At 42.5% G+C, this 18028-nt stretch overlaps 1 protein-coding gene and 1 non-coding gene across 2 annotated transcripts in view; both read left to right on the forward strand.

Annotated features, from left to right (window-relative positions):
- The window catches only part of MICOS10 (mitochondrial contact site and cristae organizing system subunit 10), a 36034-nt gene extending 19730 nt beyond the window's left edge, over nucleotides 1-16304 (forward strand). The window contains exons 2-4 of the mRNA XM_036826235.1: nucleotides 12466-12513; nucleotides 13839-13948; nucleotides 16040-16304. Coding sequence (XP_036682130.1) covers nucleotides 12466-12513; nucleotides 13839-13948; nucleotides 16040-16054 — 173 coding nt within the window. The 3' untranslated portion in view covers nucleotides 16055-16304. The remainder of the gene's footprint in view (nucleotides 1-12465; nucleotides 12514-13838; nucleotides 13949-16039) is intronic.
- On the forward strand, nucleotides 245-355 carry LOC118887077. Its single transcript, XR_005017881.1, has one exon. It is a non-coding gene; the product is annotated as a U6 spliceosomal RNA (small nuclear RNA).
- Nucleotides 16305-18028: the final 1724 nt, after the last annotated feature.

Here is an 18028-nt window from a genome sequence, read left to right on the forward strand (position 1 = left end):
TCTCTAGTTTTGTGGCACGGGCTCCAGAGCATGTGGGCTCTGTAGTTGCGGCACATGGGCTCTCTAGTTGTGGCACGTGAGCTTAGTTGCCCTGCGGCATGATGGGATCTTAGTTCCCTGACCAGGGATTGAACCCGCATCCCCTGCATTGGAAGGCGGATTCTTAACCACTGGACCACCAGGGAAGTCCCTGAAATGCTTTTTAGAAAGCATGATAGGAACAAGAAATAAAGGATAAAGAGGTGAGCTCACTTCGGCAGCACATATACTAAAAAAAATTGGAATGATACAGAGAAGGTTAGCATGGCCCCCGAGCAAGGATGACACACACATTTGTGAAGCATTCCATATTTAAAAAAAGGGGGGGGGTACCACTTAGAATAACATTTTGGAAGAATATGGGATATGAAAATATGGTCAATATTAATGGAGGATGGGGAGCCGTTTAGAAAAATGGTACAAGTGAGATGTGTCTGGGAGAGAGGGCAGATGGGGGGACAGATCGCAGTGTGGCCCAGGTGCTTGTTTAAAATAATAGAGACCCACCACCAAGTTGCTTCAATTGTGTATATCTTCAGGTAGAATTTGATTAATAGTTAACCGTGTATATGGGAGGAATTGAAATCCATTGCTTTTACTTATGTTTTGTTTATCCAACCTAAACCTGCATTAGAATGCTTAGGATAATTTGTAATTATTATAACACTCTGACATAATTGTTGATGGATCTGTAGACCTACTTTATCTTGACAAATGTTAGAAACAAATGTTTCTGATTGTTTGTCACAACCTGCACATATAAACTACTCAGAATTCCTTTTTGATAGATTTTAAATGATTAACTGAAACAAATGATTTGAGCAACATAATTCACTTTTTACTAGGAAGGTAGTCCTAAGAAAGCTGCTAGTTTCTTGGCATCATTTCAGATGACTACATTGAAGTCCATGAGTTGTAGGAATTCTTTTTTTTTTAACCATTTCAGCATAAGCCTGTATGTGAGCTTATAATATCCCCATCTGATTAGAAGCAAAAATACAGCACATTACTGCTCTAATCTTATGTTGTCTTGACATTAGTATAAATGCTACTAATCTTATGTTTTCCCGGAAGAGATTGGCTGTGACCATTGAAAAAAAATCACAGCTTTTTTCCCCTTGTTCCAACTGCAACTTGAAGTTCATTGTATTTCAGCACATGGCTTATCTTTAGGAAGAATTTTTTTTTCTTCACTCAGTGTATGAGAACTAAATTTTTGGTTTCTTAATGTATGCAAGCCCAGTGATTTGGAGAGGTTTATTTATGGGGCTTTGTAGAGTACTTATGCCTTTAAGAAAGACTGTAGGCTTCCCTGGTGGCACAGTGATTAAGAATCCGCCTGCCAATGCAGGGGACACGGGTTCGATCCCTGGTCCTGGAAGATCCCACATGCCGCAGAGCAACTAAGCCCGTGCGCCTCAACTACTGAGCCTGTGCTCTAGAGCCCGCGAGCCACAACTACTGAAGCTCGCGCGCTTGGAGCCTGTGCTCCACAACAAGAGAAGCCACCACAATGAGAAGCCTGCACACCGCAACCAAGAGTAGCCCCCGCTCGCCGCAACTAGAGAAAGCCCGCGCACAGCAATGAAGACCCAATGCAGCCAAAAATAAATAAATAAATAAATTTAAAAAAACAAAAAAAGAATGACTGTAGAATACTACTATAATAGAAAGTCAGCTGGGTGCTGTTTCCTAAACCTCATAGTCTTGGGCACCTTATGAGAGCCAGATTTTTAAGAAGACATTTAAATTTAATTAATTAATTAATTTTAAAAATTTATTTATTTTATTTATTTTTGGGTGTGCTGGGTTTTCGTTGCTGTGCACGGGCTTTCTTTAGTTGCGGCGAGTGGGGGCTATTCTTTGTTGCGGTGCATGGGCTTCTCATTGCGGTGGCTTCTCTGGTTGCGGAGCACGGGCTTCAGGTGTGCGGGCTTAAGTAGTTGTGGCTCGCGGGCTCTAGAGCGCAGGCTCAGTAGTTGTGGCGCATAGGCTTAGTTGTTCCGCGGCGTGTGGGATCATCCCGGACCAGGGCTTGAACCCGTGTCCCCTCCATTGGCAGGCGGACTCTTAACCACGGCACCACCAGGGAAGCCTGAGAGCCAGATTTGAACAGCAAAGAAAAAGTTTCTTGCTCACGGAGGTCCCCGAAATTCAGGCAAGCCATTCCCACACTTTTGTGAATGCTGGTCTGGGATAGTCACCATTTGCACCAATACTACCTTAAATGCAAAACCATTGGTATATTTTTAAAATATTTGACCCCCTTTTCCATCTCTGCATCTCTGTCCATGACTATATCTTTACCTAAGGATCCCTTATCTAAGAATCATCATAAAGTGTGGTCACTCCCTCTCCTCAGAAATTCCTAATCCCTGGTCAGAGTCGTGCTTTAACCTGTCCTGCTTACCTTTAGTACCGTCTCTCATTTCTGCTAGGCATGGAGTACACAAAGGCAGGGGGTGGGGGGAGTGTGGTGTTGAGGAGAGACCAAAGTATGTAGGGTCACATTTTGCAGTCAGATAGCAGAGAAGGGAGAATCAGAAGTCTGGACCTAGCTCCCACCTGGCCTACTGCAATGGCGTTCTCCTAACTGGTGTCTCCATCTTTGATGGAGCCTTCTTCAAATCTGTCCTCATTGCTGTGAGTGGGCTGTTGTAAAGTACACATCTGATATGTTGTTTCCCTGCTTAATTTCTGCCACTGCTTCCCTACTGCTTGTAATAGAGGCCAAGATCCTTAGTTTGCCATAAAGGACTGTCTTGCTTTGTCTCCCGCCGCACACTTGGTAACTTAGTAACCGGGAGCTCCTCGTAGTCCATTTCTCTCGTCACCTTCTCTCCCACTCCCTTCTCTAACCCTCCAGGATGGTTTGGGTACCCTTCTCAGTGCCTCGAGCACATCCTGTTTCTGTCATTGTTCCTTGTACTTTGAGTTTCTAATTATCAGTAGGCTCTAACACTAAATCATGAACTTACTGAGTGCGGGACCTTATTTCCTGGGGCCTAGCATAGTGCTTGGCACACAGTGGGTGCTCAGTTTGTGTAATGAAGGAAATGCCCACACATAGTGTTGGCTAGGATGAATTTTGGAAGGTATTTCGTTTCCTTTGGTAAGTCAGGTTGATTATAATAACTTTGTATATCTGTGAGGAGGCCACACTGGTGGCAGGGTTAACATGGTGACCAAAGACGAGGCCTCTGGAGTCAGACTGCCTGGGTTCAAATCCCAGACATGTGACCTGAGGCAAGTTACTTAACCTTTCTGTGTCTCAGTTTCTTGGTCTATAAAATGGGGCTAATAAGAGAAGTTTATTGTGAAGATGTAACGAGGTAATTTAATCCTGAAGCATTAGTGCTTAGCAAATGCTCTTCACTTTATGTGATGTTATTTGGTGTTCATGAAAACATTGTAGATGTTGCATTTGTATAAATCAAGTTATATTTTAGATTTGTTAAGGGAATTTGGTATTAAAAGGTTATTTGATGACTTTTAAATAGCACCAATGTTTTATTTATTTATTTATTTATTTATTTATTTATTTATGGCTGCGTTGGGTCTTTGTTGCTGTGTGCGGGCTTTCTAGTTGCGGCAAGCGGGGGCTACTCTTCGTTGTGGTGCACAGTCTTCTCATTGCAGTGGCCTCTCTTGTTGTGGACTACGTGCTGTAGGTGCACGGGCTCAGTGGTTGTGGCTCGCAGGCTCTAGAGTGCAGGCTCAGTAGTTGTGGCGCACGGGCTTAGTTGCTCTGCGGCATTGGGATCTTCCTGGACCAGGGCTCGAACCTGTGTCTCCTGCATTGGGAGGCGGATTCTTAACCACTGTGCCACCAGGGAAGCCCCAGCACCAATGTTTTTATAATTATCCAGGTAGAAGTTCTCAGCATTTTCTTCCCCACTGCACCCCCTCAAAACCCCAGATACACATACACACACTTAATCAGTTCTTAAGTCCTGTAAATTCTGCCAGCAAAATGTCTCTTCTTTTCCAAGTAATCCTACACACCTTAGTCAGATGAATCTTCTTAAAGCACAGCTTCAGTCATGTTATGCCTTTCTAAAAAGTCTTCAGGGAAGCCCCTGCCTCCTGAATTAAGTGCTGTGCAGACTGCTTGGTCCAGCTTCTGGTGCCTTCAGAGGCCCCCGTCCCTTTCTAGCCTTGTCTCCTGCTCTCAGGGACACGCCTAGACCGCCCCCGCTCCCATTTCCCTGCACAAGCCCTGCTTCTCTGCGCCTGCTGGGTGGGGCGCGCCACCCCCCTTCCCCAACTCTGGCTGTTAAAAGTCTACCATTTAAGACAACTCAAATGCCACTTCTTTCTTGAAGATTAAAAAAAACAAAAACAAAAACTCTGCTAAATGTGTTCCCACCTTCCTGTCGACCACCAGAACACTGACCCTCTCCCGGCACCAAGGATCTGCTTTTGTTCAGTTTTCTGGATACCTGACTTGTTATTCCTTCTTGATCCCAAGCTCCCCAGGGAAGAGACTGTCTTATTTATTTCTGACCCTTGTTGAACCCAGTACTCTTGCCCTTCAGTGCTCAGTAAATATTTGTTCTTGAAATGCTTTTTGTGGGAAAAGAAGGCAATTACAATTACTGTGTGCAATGCACTGTTTTTCCAAGCTTTTTACACATTTTATATTGTTTCATCCTTGCTATTCCCCAGTCAGGGATAGGCAATATTAGTATTCCTATTTTTCTATACGAAGAAACTGACCCCTAGAGAAGGTATATAATTTGTCCAGGGACTGAGACATACCACTAGTAAGTAACGTAATCAGTATTCTCAATCATGTTTAACCTATGTTACCCCCAAGTAAACATAACCCTATAACTGAAGTGTAACCACTGGGTAACATTTCTCACTCTTTGAAGAATAAACACTACATACTCTAGTGATGTGCTCCAAGAGGAAAGAAATTTATCCCCAGTGCCTTCTACTTAATAAATGCTAATAAATATAGATCAAGTAAATGTATAAGGAAAAGAAACCATTGGTTCTTGTTTCTCCATTGATTTTTCATTTGAATCAGGAATAGGCAACAACGTAATAGCTATAATGATGTATACATAGGATATAATGAATCCCTGATTCTTATATTTACTTTCACAAAGATGAGAATCCAGTTACTGATATTGATGAGGAGGGGCTGGAGGTATTGAGAGGGAAGGGACTTGCTGGAAAATACCAGTTGAATACTGTTCAACTGTCCCTTTTGAACAGTTTGAATTCATTTTATCTCCAGCCAGTGCACAGAGGGAGGTACATCCCAGCTTGACTTGTTGACTGTTTCTCATTGATTCTAAGTCATTTCAGGGTTTTGTTATCACTCTTGATAAGTCAAACATCTGTGGTTTCTGTTGTTTTCTTGAGGGATTGAAGAGTCACATAGTCATAAATTACCCATGCAGAGCACTACAGTCCAGAAAATCCAGAAAAACACTTTGTGTCATGTAACAATAGACTAGTCTCCCTGCTGCTCTCCTGACCTCTCCCTGAGGTTTATCTCTGCGAGTAGGGAAGAGCCATGATTTTGGAGTCAGACAGCTTGGGTTTGAATTCCCCTTTTTAGTTGTGTGTACTTGGGTAAGTCACTTAACCCCTTTACATTGTTTCCTCTTCTGTAAGACAAGATCATAGTATACCTCATAGGTGGTTCTGTAGATCAAATGAAATAATATATAGAAACGTTAGTACAGTGCCTGCCACTCTATAAATGTTAGTACCTCCAAATCACCCTCACCCCCATAAATGTAACACATGGCATCTTTTATTGTGTTTATTGAAACTTAGTAATTCTGCATTTTTTCAATGTCCCTTTAATAATTAATCTAAAGAGCGTCTTCACATTTTCCTACATACTATGCCCACATGTGAATTAACTAACTATATTTTAGTAAAATGTGTACAGCCATGTTTCTTTTTTGCATTCTTGGAAAGTTGTACGACTGTCAGAACTCTGAAAGCTAGATTATGTGCTATATGCACTCATTTAAAAGGACCCTTTTTGTGAGTTTGGCTTTTCTTCAAGCAGAGCACACCAGTAATGACTTCCACATTTACCTTCCCTATCTTTACTGCTTTCTGCTGACTGCTTTACTTGTTCTGATCAGAATCCTGGTATTTGAAGTCCCCCGGAGAAATTCCTACAGATGTTTCAGCCTCTGTCTAGTCCGATAGGCAACGGGAAGGTTAAGGTCTTGTAAAATAGCCACCTTCTTAGTCTATTTCCTACATACCCTGCAGCAATGTTGACTTGTGAGAAGCTGATTAACACAGACCACATTTACCATCTCTGGGCCTTTGGTCTGGCACACTTTCTTGGTTAATTCACATGACTTGGCATTTACACATGGACACCTGGGACAATCTGTCTTTGCCTCAAAGGATTAAGTAACACAGTTTGGAGTTGACTTAAAACTATTTTTTTTCCCCTCATAAATTGGGCCCTGAGCATCTTTCATAAACCAGGAATGTTTCTTGGAAATGTAATTCTCACCAAACTCAGTCCCAAGGGTACTTTTCTATAAAAGCACGTTCTTGTTTGTCTGTCACAACAAATGCATTTGATGATTGTAATAGTGTTGATAGAAACTTGATTGAACAGGAAAGCACACCCATTCTAAATAGGCCAGTTTGATATTAATCCATGTTCAAAGCATAAATATAGCTTTATTAAACACAAGACAGCTCTAGGAAAATCTTTATTATATTTTAAAGCAAAATGTTCTAGTTCAGCAGTGAGTCTGAAGGAATCTCCTATTTTTAAAAAATCATGTAACAAAACCTGATGTATTTCTATAAACAGTTGCTAATGCCTATGAAATAAAGTCAACTATGCAAAGAGTGGGAAAAATAGATTCTGATTTTCAGCTCTGGTTCACCCACAGTGTGATCCTCCGCAAGCCAGGGAGTTGTGTTTTAATAGAGGATTTAACTATTACCTTACAGTTTTGACATCTTTTGAGTTTGTTTAGAAAGGTAGCAGAACTTACTACTATTTATTGAAGTCTGTGTCAGACACTGCAGATACCTTTACATTTTCCTAATACAGCAGCCCTAGGAGATGGTTTTCACTCTACAGATGAGCACGCTGAGGGCGGGCGAGGTTAAAGCACTGACCTAAGGTCAGAGAGCTGGCTGGTGAGGATGGCCCAGTGGTCTGAACTGGGCCTGTCTCGTGACAGCATCGGTGCTCTTGCCATCCCACTCAGTGGGAGAGTAAATCTCTCATTTTTTGGAAGCTGTATCTTTTCTTTCAGACATTCAAGAATAAAGTTGTTTGGCCCATGGCTTCTAGGATCTTGAAAACTTGCTTGTAATTCCTGTAGTTTCTCATATTCATAAACTGCCAGTTGAATATGGTAGTTAAGTTTTTGCTCATACATCTTGTTATATTATACAAATTAAAATGGAGTTGCTTTGCAATTTTAATTTTTAGATGCAGATGAAAATTTAGCATTGATAACTATACATTAGACTTATGAATTTAGGAGCTTTGTTTAAAATGTTAACTATAAGCTGGAGTGAGATCTTAATTATATGATCAATTATTGATAAATAAAGTGGGTCTATGGTCTTCTTTCCCCTGTGATCAATCTTTCGTAGAAATGTTTTTTTTTAATTAATTAATTTATTTATTTATTTATTTATTTATTTATTTATGGCTGTGTTGGGTCTTCGTTTCTGTGCGAGGGCTCTCTCCAGTTGTGGCAAGCGGGGGCCACTCTTCATCATGGTGCACGGGCCTCTCACCATCGCGGCCTCTCTTGTTGCGGAGCACAGGCTCCAGACGCGCAGGCTCAGTAATTGTGGCTCACGGGCCCAGCTGCTCCGCGGCATGTGGGATCCTCCCAGACCAGGGCTCGAACCCGTGTCCCCTGCATTGGCAGGCAGACTCTCAACCACTGCGCCACCAGGGAAGCCCGAAATGTTTTCTAAGTGACTTTCTAAGGATTTTTTTATGCCTCTCCCAACAATGAGTTATTCTTCCTCAGTTGTAAGTCCATTGGCAATTGCAACTTCTACAAAGTTGATTCCACAGGAACCTTTATTGCTCCAACTTGTTCTGCTTAGGGACTGATATCCAAAGTACACTTCTGGGACTTCGCTGGCAATCCAGTGGTTAAGACTCTGCGCTTCCACTGCAGGGGCCCGGGTTTGATCCCTGTTCGGGGAACTAAGATCCTGCCTGTCATCCGGCGCGGCCCCCCCAAAAATTCAAAGTACATTTCTACCCCAGGACTGCAGTCAGATTATGTAGCCTGCTTCTTAATTCTTGCTGATTATGTTTGCTTTCTCAATAATTTCAGTGAAGTCAAGCTTTGTGATATATGGCATGGTAAGAGCAAAGACTTTTCTAAAAGTTGCATTGATTAACTAGAAGTGGTCCATATGTCACAGTGATGGCCATCAGCATAGTTCCGCCCACCCCCACACAAAGTGTGGCTTAGGGTATACACTGGTATCCTGCTGTTGGTTGTTATTCTTTTAAATTTGTTATAAAATCCACTTGGGGATGTGATGAGGCAGTGTTTTTTATGTAGTTAGTGGAGCAAGTTCTCTGTTGTTTTGTTACTAAAATAGTATCAGATGAATTGTTAAGGAATTGCTTCTTTCTAAAAATGTGTGTTTATCTACTAGCTGGTTTTATGATGTCCTTTTGGGCACTAAGCATGCCCTAAAGTGCAGGGTTAGCTTGATTCAGAGTAATTTCTTTTTGAAAGAATTTGTGCCAATTCTTTTTCCTCTCCAGAAGAAATGGTTTCAGAGCATGGGCTCCCCGCCTAATGTCAATTCCATAAGGCTTCTCTGTTATGGGGTGGGTTTTTTTTTTTGTTGTTTTTTTGGTTTTTTTGCCTTGCTCCCCACCTGCCTTGGTGGACTTTGCCATTAGGAAGATGTGTACCTACAATCAGGCATTTCTTTACTTTAGGGTTATTTGTCATTCCAGACATCGTGGGCCAAAAGAACAGGCTTAAAAGGGGAGGCAGAGTTATATAAATTTTATTCATAGTTAAATATTTGCTTCCAGGGAAGGTGAAAAATGCTTTGTACTTTTTCCTTTGGCTTTTTCTTCTAAGAGAACTTGTCATGCAACAACAAAAAAAAGTGGCCAAAGGCAGAGAAAAACTCTTCTCTTTTCCATGTTGGTTTGTTTTCATTGTAAGACAAACCTTTCATGTTTTATTGTTATGAAGTTTAAACCTGGCCTAGAGGTGCCAATCTTTAGTGGAAACAGCTGCAGAGTTGCTGTCCCCTAATCAGGTGGGACTTTCTTTGAAGCAACATGTTGCCTTTTAAAAGAAAATTGAGCATGTGAGAACTTGAACCTGTAAAACTCATCAGCAGTTCCACCACTGTTTATCTCTTAAATAACCGAGGTAGCTAACTTAAAGTAACACGTTGGCATTTAAACATCATTTTCCATATTATTTTTTCTGAAGAGGACAGACTTGATATTTTGTGTCTTAAAAATATAGAAATGGAGAAGAAAAGTCTCATAGGAATTGAAGATGTAGCAGCCCAATTTAACTAAGACCGTAGAGTACACTCTGTCTTTGGGCTAGTCTGAACTGTAATTTTGATCTCATATTTATACTTGCAGGTAAGTGCCTTTAATCAGAGCAAAACTGGTCGGTCAGGCATATACCTGAACTTAAATGAAGTCTAGAGAGGGAAGATTTTCTGCTCTGTACTGGTTGATGTTGAAGCATTTCTCCTCTTTGTGGTTGAGTGATACTGGTAGCAGTGGGTTTAGCATCGTTCTTGGTCTACTGTTAGGAAAAGTTGAGCATCAGAGAGCTTTCTTTCCTTGGGGGAAAATAGGAGAGACAGGAATGGAATCAGAGGGACAAGAAAAATGCTGAAATATTTTCCTTTTGGGCTTTTGATTTGTTTGCCAAAAAATTGCCTTCCAGATGGAGAAGACCAAAAGCTCTGATTGTAAGCCATTATGTTTTTACTGGCCTAACTCCCCATCCCATTGCCTGGTTTGAAATCTGTAGGCCAGTCCAAATTCTTTACCTCATTTTCTAGTACCAATTTACTGTCTTACTCATCTTCCAGCTGCAAGGGGGTGAGGCAAGTTGCTTTGAAATTGAACCCTGTGCCATTTTATAAACCAAGCAACAGCAGATTCTTGCTGAGGACTATCGATCGTGATAGTTGCCATTTCCGTGAAGTTCTTGAATCACACCTACCAGGTAGAATTGTGTCTGTGACATGTGCTGTAGGATTAGTCTGGGAATGAATCGGAACAAGCCCATCTGGCCTTGTGCAGACTTGTTACTACCCTGGTTGCCTAGCGTTCTGGGCTGTTGCATAGGAAGCACAATTTGGTTTTTGGCTGTATCCTACTTCATTGGCAGTAGAAATCTTGACACTCCAATTTCCCTTGGAGGTAGTGATTGTTTAGGGGTTGAAGTTGTAGGGGAATCCAGTGTCAGGACATAGTGGGTATAGTGGCTTTGGAGTCTGGCAGACTTGGGCCCAGTTCATTGTTCTTCCACTAACTGAGCATGTCCTTGAGCAAGTTATTTTCTGCGTCTGGAAACTGGGGGGTAATACCATATCAGGGTGTTGTTTGGTTTAAAAGATTTTTTTTTTTTTTTTGGTAGAATAGGGAGGGAATGTTGGGTACTCATGGGAAGTACTGATGTTTGTTCCTTTTCCTTCTTTTTATATCAGCCTTGAATAGGTTAACTATTGTGGTCTGTAAACTGACGAGTTTTCCATCATTTTATTAAATTACATGGAAATTAGGATGACATGAGTGATCTTCAAATGTTGCATTTTAAAGTTGGGCGCCAGTACCTAATGCAGGGTCTATTGGACAGTACAAAGTAATGATTTTTCATTAAAATTCATATTTGTATAGGATATAGTCATAGGAAGGAAATACACATCATGGCCACCTATAGACTGTAAGAGAAAATTATCAGAAATCATTCTGGTTGATAGCATAAACACTTTCTTCAGGCCAGCATCAGCTGGATTGTTGCATAGGTGAAGCAAAAAAGGTGTGGATTAGCTTGTTTGCTCAAGACGAAGTTCTCTGTGTTTGGAGCAGAAAGGTCAGGTTTGCTGACTGAGGAGTACTTTGAATGTTCACACTGCAGTAGCCTAAATTCATGGTTAGACAAGAAAGAAGCTCTTGGAATTTCAACAGCACGTATTCGAAAACCATTAAGGCAAGTGAGAATTGGGACTTTAATGTGGTGCTTAATTGTAAAGAGGTTGGTCGGGGTCTCTGTTGGACCATGGAGCAGACACTTAGTAAAGAGCATCAGAATACTCTGAAAAGTCTGAAAACAATTAATCTGTCAAGTCTGGGGGAAAAAATCAGATCTTAGCTGTCTTCGTTGGCATGTATAACTTACTTTTTGGATAATGGAAAAATAAGTTTATCTCAAAGTTTGGGACATGTATCTCTACAGTATGTGAGATGATTTTTTTCCCTAAAGTAGTACCACAGGTAAATGTTTTTATTTTAATGGTTCTACATTCATTTTAACACACCTTATGAAAAAAATATAGCTAGCAGTCAAATCTATGATTATACTAATATTATTTAAGTTGAGGTTGAATTTATATAATTAAATACATACATTGATGGTTTTTTCAAAGAAAATAAGTGTGCAGATGAAGTACGCATTAGCAAAAATTATGACTGTAGCAGTGACCAAGATTTGAGAAATATTGGTCAAAATGAGAATTTAACCTTTTTTTGTTTTTTTTTTAACCCCAAGCTTACGTTCCTATGAAGTTTGATTTAAAATTAGGTATTAAAAATTTTTTTTTCTACCAGATCATTAAAACAGGCTTGCATTTGTTCTTTTATTTTGAAAGATAGTGGTTAAAAATGCCCTGTGAATAAAATGAGGAGAGGGGATTAATCTTCACATTTGAGAAAGTGCTTTCCCTCTGTCTGGACACTCTGACTTGTGTTTGACTTGTGACAACCTTTGGCAACTGTTCTGGATCACTCCTTTCCATCTTCCTCAAAAAGTAGCCATCACTCAAAGTGCTGAAACGACAAGGGGAGCTTCCTGCTGACATTGTTTACCTGATGTGCTGGCTGTGGCACCCCTGCGGAAGGTGGGTGGGAGAGCCCAAGGTGCTGGACGCTATTCGCAAGCAGCGCAGAGAGCCTGTACTCGGGAACTGTCTCCTGGTTTGTTCCCCCACCCCTAAGACTTGTTTAGACAGAATGGTGAAGAAAGTTCTCATCCCCTATTGGGGCAAAGGGACCAAAGGCATAGATAAAGCCTCTGAAAACAGGAAGGAAGGTTAGAAATGAGAAAATCATCTCTCTACCAAATTAAAAAATCTGTTTTATAAGTGTTCACATTTATGAAATGTTCGTTTTGTTTTTGTCATTACTATTAAGATATTTAACATGTTTTTCCTCCCTCTTTGTAGGTACTGGTTTTGGATTAGGACTTGTTTTCTCACTTACCTTCTTTAAAAGTAAGTGTGACTCTTCCTACCTTTACAACATAATGTTTAGTGTATAGGTGCACATGGCAGGGACGCTTCCGGAAGGCATGGCTATGTGGCTGCCAGTCCATCCATTTGTGGGTTTAGGTAGAGGCCTCTGTAAAGTGAGCTAGACAAAGACCGTGGACTCGAAAGAGGTCAAAATGGGTTGGGCATCTCCAGAATTCCCCCTGGGCATTGAGTCACGGTGCCTGATATCTTCATTTAAAAAAGCCTGTACTTTATGCCAGTGAGTCATTTGGCCAAATCTACACTCTCAGATAATTCTAATTAATTATAATTGTTTCTAAAGGAACTTGAAAACGAGAGTCCTGCTGGTAGTAAAAAAGTAGACCAGAAATACCCATGCTTTTTGGCCAAAAATTCTCCTAAGCAAAGGGCAGGAAATGTCCCTTTCATTTTGTGGAAGAACTTCTGCAGTTTGGATATTGAATAGAAGCCAAAGGGGTCACTTTGACCTCTTTCCATGAAGAACTGGTGGGGAATACACAACTAGAGAATTATAATTAACACATAGTGCTGATGTGAAATAATCATGGCATTGGCTTAAGAAAACCTCATGACTTACTAGAATCAAAATATGTAAATATTGGTGAAATTCTATTTAAAAAAAAATAAATTTATTTCTTTTTGGCTGCGTTGGGTCTTCGTTGCTGTGCGTGGGCCTTCTCTAGTTGCAGCGGGGGCGGGGGGCTGCTCTTCGTTGCGGTGCGCGGGCTTCTCATTGCGGTGGCTTCCCTTGTTGTGGAGCACAGGCTCTAGGCGCGCGGGCTTCAGTAGTTGCAGCACGTGGGCTCAGTAGTTGTGGCTCACGGGCTTAGTTGCTCCGAGGCACGTGGGATTTTCCCGGACCAGGGCTCGAACCCATGTCCCCTGCATTGGCAGGCAGATTCTTAACCACTGCGCCACCAGGGAGGTTCCAGAAATTCTTACATATTTTAAAAATTCAAAGACCTTACCAAAAGGTGGTTTTATTTCTAAGTTTAAGAATTAGTTAAAATGAGCAAATGGTTAGAACTGACATAGAAAAGTTAAGAGGTTCAACTGTGTCTACTGTTTTCATATTGTACCACTTATTAATACCTCAAATCTAGCAGCATGGGTACTTAATAGAGCCCCCTTTCCCATTTTTTGGCTGGTGATTAAACGCTGACAGAAGTGTATGGCATATTATAGTCAACAGTATGATGCATGTTGAGTATTTATTGAACCCTAAGCAAATGTATTTAAGCTGGAGAAAAGCTTTATTTTCTCTTAATGGTTCCCTATTGGGATTTTCCTTTTCTGCTCACCAGGAAGAATGTGGCCATTAGCCTTTGGTTCTGGAATGGGGTTGGGAATGGCCTACTCCAACTGTCAGCATGATTTCCAGGCTCCATATCTTCTACATGGAAAATATGTCAAAGTATGTACAGAATTGATATTTCTCTTTCTTTCTCCCGAGTCCCCGAAGAATTCTTTAGAGTGCATATAATTGATAAATACACTGTCATGTCACTGTGGCACCACTGAGATCCTAAGTGCTCAGCGTTTATCATTAGGGTAAAGTAGATCCGTATTAAATATCTGATATCTATAGGCAGCACTTTTGTTCGAGATCTCAGAGTGCCCTGTAAACATCTCACACACATTCAAGCTAAACCTAAAGACTTCTGAACTCAGCCGTTATTCTGCTTTCTACTGAAGAGGGCAGGTTCTTGACTGTGAGTCCCACATGATTCTGCCGAAGTCCTTGTCTACAGATGGGTTTTTAATGATGCAGACAGGATGAAAAAGTGTAACACATGCCTCAAGAGGAAGGAGGTAGCACGGTTCCTAAAGTTTTTGTGTGTAGCAGCCCTTGGACAGAGGTGCTATTTATTTTTGTATCCCCAGGGCCTGGAACAAAGTAGGTGCTCAAATAAATGTAAAATAAATGAATGAAATAAATTGTGTATCTTATTAGATGTGCCTATGGCCTCAGGCTTATTAAGGCATGACCTTTATAGCAACACAAGCTTCATGAAGAGCTTCACAGTCTCTGGATGTGTAGAATCATCTACTTTCTTGGTTACCCTGGAGCTAGAATCACTGTGATCTGGGCAGCAGCAGGGGGCCAGTGGAAAGAGCACAGAAGCCAGGACACCCAGATGTGAGTCCTGGTCCATCACTTGCTTTCTATGTGCTCTTGAGTTTTTCACTTCTGAGATTGTTTTGTCTGTAAAATGAGGGTAGTAATTTCTGCCTACAGGGTTGTTGTGAGGATTAAATGTGAAAATGTTTTTAAGCTATGAGGTGCTATATATATATATATAAATAGAAATGTTGGTTATTATAATTGAGGCCAACTAAGAAAGGGTGATTGACTCGTTCATTGTTCCACCATAATAACAAGTAGGGCAGAAAAGGAGGTACAGATGAGTGTCCCAGTTCTGGTCAAAAGCTGTAGCCACAAGGGTGACCGAATCTTAAATGACAGTGTGCCACCACAGCTCGGTCGCCTCTGTCTGAGAACGTGCTCAGACGGTCAGCTGCCTCCTGACCAGCCTGTGCGGGCCTGGGGCGAGGACTGGGAGCCGGGGAGTCGGCCAGCGGGAAAGCCTGGCAGGCATCTCCCAGGCCCTCCGTGGCCATGACCCACCCCTGCGCCGGAGCCAGGGTGAGGCAATCAGAGGGACAGCGCGAGTGAGCGGAGGCGCAGCTGCGTGGCATCAGCGCTGACGACCGGCGGTTTCCACTGCTCCCTGGCGCCTCGCTCTCTTGGCACCACGGCTGAAGTTAGAGGAGAACATAAAGGAACAGGGAGAGGAGCTTCAGGTCTTTTAATTGTTTGAAATGTTTTCATTGTTCCAAACTGAGTTGTCATGGATAATGGCTCGGGGTGATTATATGTGGATGTATTTAATGGCTGGGAGTTACTGTGGAAAATACTGTTACAGTATTTACAGCCTTGTGTGTACTGCTCCAAAATGGCCTTGTAACTTTATCTGAACTGGAGTCTGTGCCTTGATGTCGTCATCCTCCATTCCCTGAAAAGAGGAACAAAATCCCAACTTGGGGCTTTTTCAGTGTAGTCATATCATGGTAATTGCTTGCTGAGTGCCTGCTATGACCTGTGGACCATCCTAGGTGCTTCATCTTTGAGAAAGCCAAATTTTACTGAGGTTAAGAAACTTGCCGAAGTTCCTGTCATTAGTAGGCCATTTGATTCCAGAGCCGCGCTCTCTCCACTCACCTGGGGTCCGTCCCTTTGATGGGTTTTGGGAATGTGGTTATCCAGGTACCGCCTGTTCAGCCCTGTTCCGTTCCTTTTCTGTTTTCCCCCCTCAAAGACTGAGGAGCCACTCTGAAGAACCTGGGCTGGAACGATACAGTCCTCTTGTGAGGCAGATTTAAAGCAAACAGAGTGGTAAGGCTTGGGGCCCGTTGGTCCTCAGTTTGACCTGCGGCAGCAAGTTAGAGAGGGTTGTCAGAATGCTGTGTGCACAGTTCTAACCTGAGTGTCCTTACTTTACAGGAGCAGGAGCAGTGACTTACATCTGAGAACATCCCGGTGGGAGGGAAAGAGAAATCATGTTTATTCCTCAGGAATACTGAAGTGCCCTGGAGTAAGCTGACACTCTTCTGTAACAATGTTATCAGTAATGCTTTAAACTCCAGCACACTGTTTATGTATTTGAAACCAAGTCTGTTTCTTGTTTTGTATTTTCTCTCTGTAAATTGCAAGGAGGTGGTCTTAAAAGAAATAAATTAAACAAAAATAGGCAGCCCAGTGCATTGCCTGTGTTTCTTTGCCTTTGGTCTCTGAGCAGTAGGAAAAGAATATTTGGACTGCCAGCAGCTGTAACCGCCTGGTCCCAGCCTCTCTTTAGAGCCTTCCTGGAACCAGAGCCGTTGTGCATTCCTCCCCACTCGCCCCTTAACGTGTAGTTTCAGAGCTGCTTCCACCTCATAAATCGGAGCTTGGAGAGTGCTGCTGCGTTGTCCGAAGAAGATGACAAATGCCTTGAGGATCCTCGCTTGCTCTGGCCGTTCTTTAAAACCCTATGTTCTCATCATTGGACCTGGCTGGGCACGTCTCAGCTGTGTCTGCTGCGCTGAGGTCAGCTAGTGGGCTGTCTTGGCAGGTACGGAACCTCACTGTGTCTGTCAGTGGCTCACTCCGTTGATGTCATGGTTCCCCACAGCTTCAAGGAGCTTGGCACCGTCTGGGCCTCAGCACTGGGGGCTTTGTCCTGGGGGCTGGGGAGAGCTCGTGGCTCACACAGCTGGCCAGAAGGCCATGTTTGGGGTTGATTTCATCTTCACATAGCAGCTGAAGTCTGAGGACAAAAGGGCCACTACTCATGCCCCTCTGTGAATTTATCCCTTTGGTTTCACTTGAACCAGGGAGGCTAGACACAAAAGTAGTATTGTAGCAATTTCTTCTAAAAATGTGCAGAATCTCAGAGCTCAGTCTTTCAGATCTTATTTCTCTCTCTTTATATAAAATTAGGATGGGTGGAACTGGATCCCACTTGTCCCTTTAAATGTTGATTGAGCATCTGCCGTGAGCTGAGCACGGTTATAGGCAGCAGAGATAAATGGATGAGAGACAAGACACAGGCCCCTTTAAGGAGCTTAGAGTCTGAAGCAAAGACAGACACACAAACTCTTTTTGACACTGGACGAGGAGGAGTGTAGACAAAGTGTAGTGACAGCAAAGGAGAAGGAGCAACTAAGTCTCCTTAGGATGGCCTGGCAGAGGAGGAGAGGACGTGGACTGAAACTTGAAGTTGATTGGACCTTCCAGACAGACAGGAAGAGAGAGGGAAGGTAGCTTTTGCAAAGGCTCAGAATCATGGCAGTGCGTTTTACTGTTGGGGAACCACAAGTAGGTCAGTATAGCCAGAGTGTGCAGGGGCAGGAGAGGTGTGGAGGGATGGGGTGGGCATCAGGGTGGGGCTGGTGTCTGACCCCAGTTCGGGAACAGTGATTAGACAGTTCTGGCAAGTGTAGGTATACCTTCTCCCCTTTTCCTTCCTCATCCTTCACCCCAGCCCCCTTCCCAGAAAGGTGTGCTAAACTCTGGACCAAAACAGGCAGCAGTGGCTCTCGGCCCTACAAACTGTCCAGGCTCCTCTGCTCTCTGGGCTTTTTCATTTCTTTGGATCAGTTGAAGCCCAGAGATGGGCCTGAGCCCAGGACTGGAAGTCATGGCCCTGGCCTGCCATAGCCACTCCGCTGCTTTTCACTCTGCCCTCTTCATTCCATGATCAAGACACTCATGTAATTAAAAGAAAAGTAACCTTACAACCCGTTTCATCTCTTACACTTTTCTCCATATTCGCTTTAAAAGTTACTATTTCCTCCCAATTTTTCCATCTTTATTCAGGCAGAGAGGAGAATAACAGGTCCCCTCCCAAAAAAGACAAAAACAGAAAACACAGCATGCCCACTAATTCTCTAGATGTGTCAGTAGAATATGGAGTGGAAATGGACACTGGAATCAGACTTCTCTATGTCA

The sequence above is a fragment of the Balaenoptera musculus genome, chromosome 1 (genome assembly GCF_009873245.2).
Source record: "Balaenoptera musculus isolate JJ_BM4_2016_0621 chromosome 1, mBalMus1.pri.v3, whole genome shotgun sequence".
NCBI classification, from domain to species: Eukaryota; Metazoa; Chordata; class Mammalia; order Artiodactyla; family Balaenopteridae; genus Balaenoptera; species Balaenoptera musculus.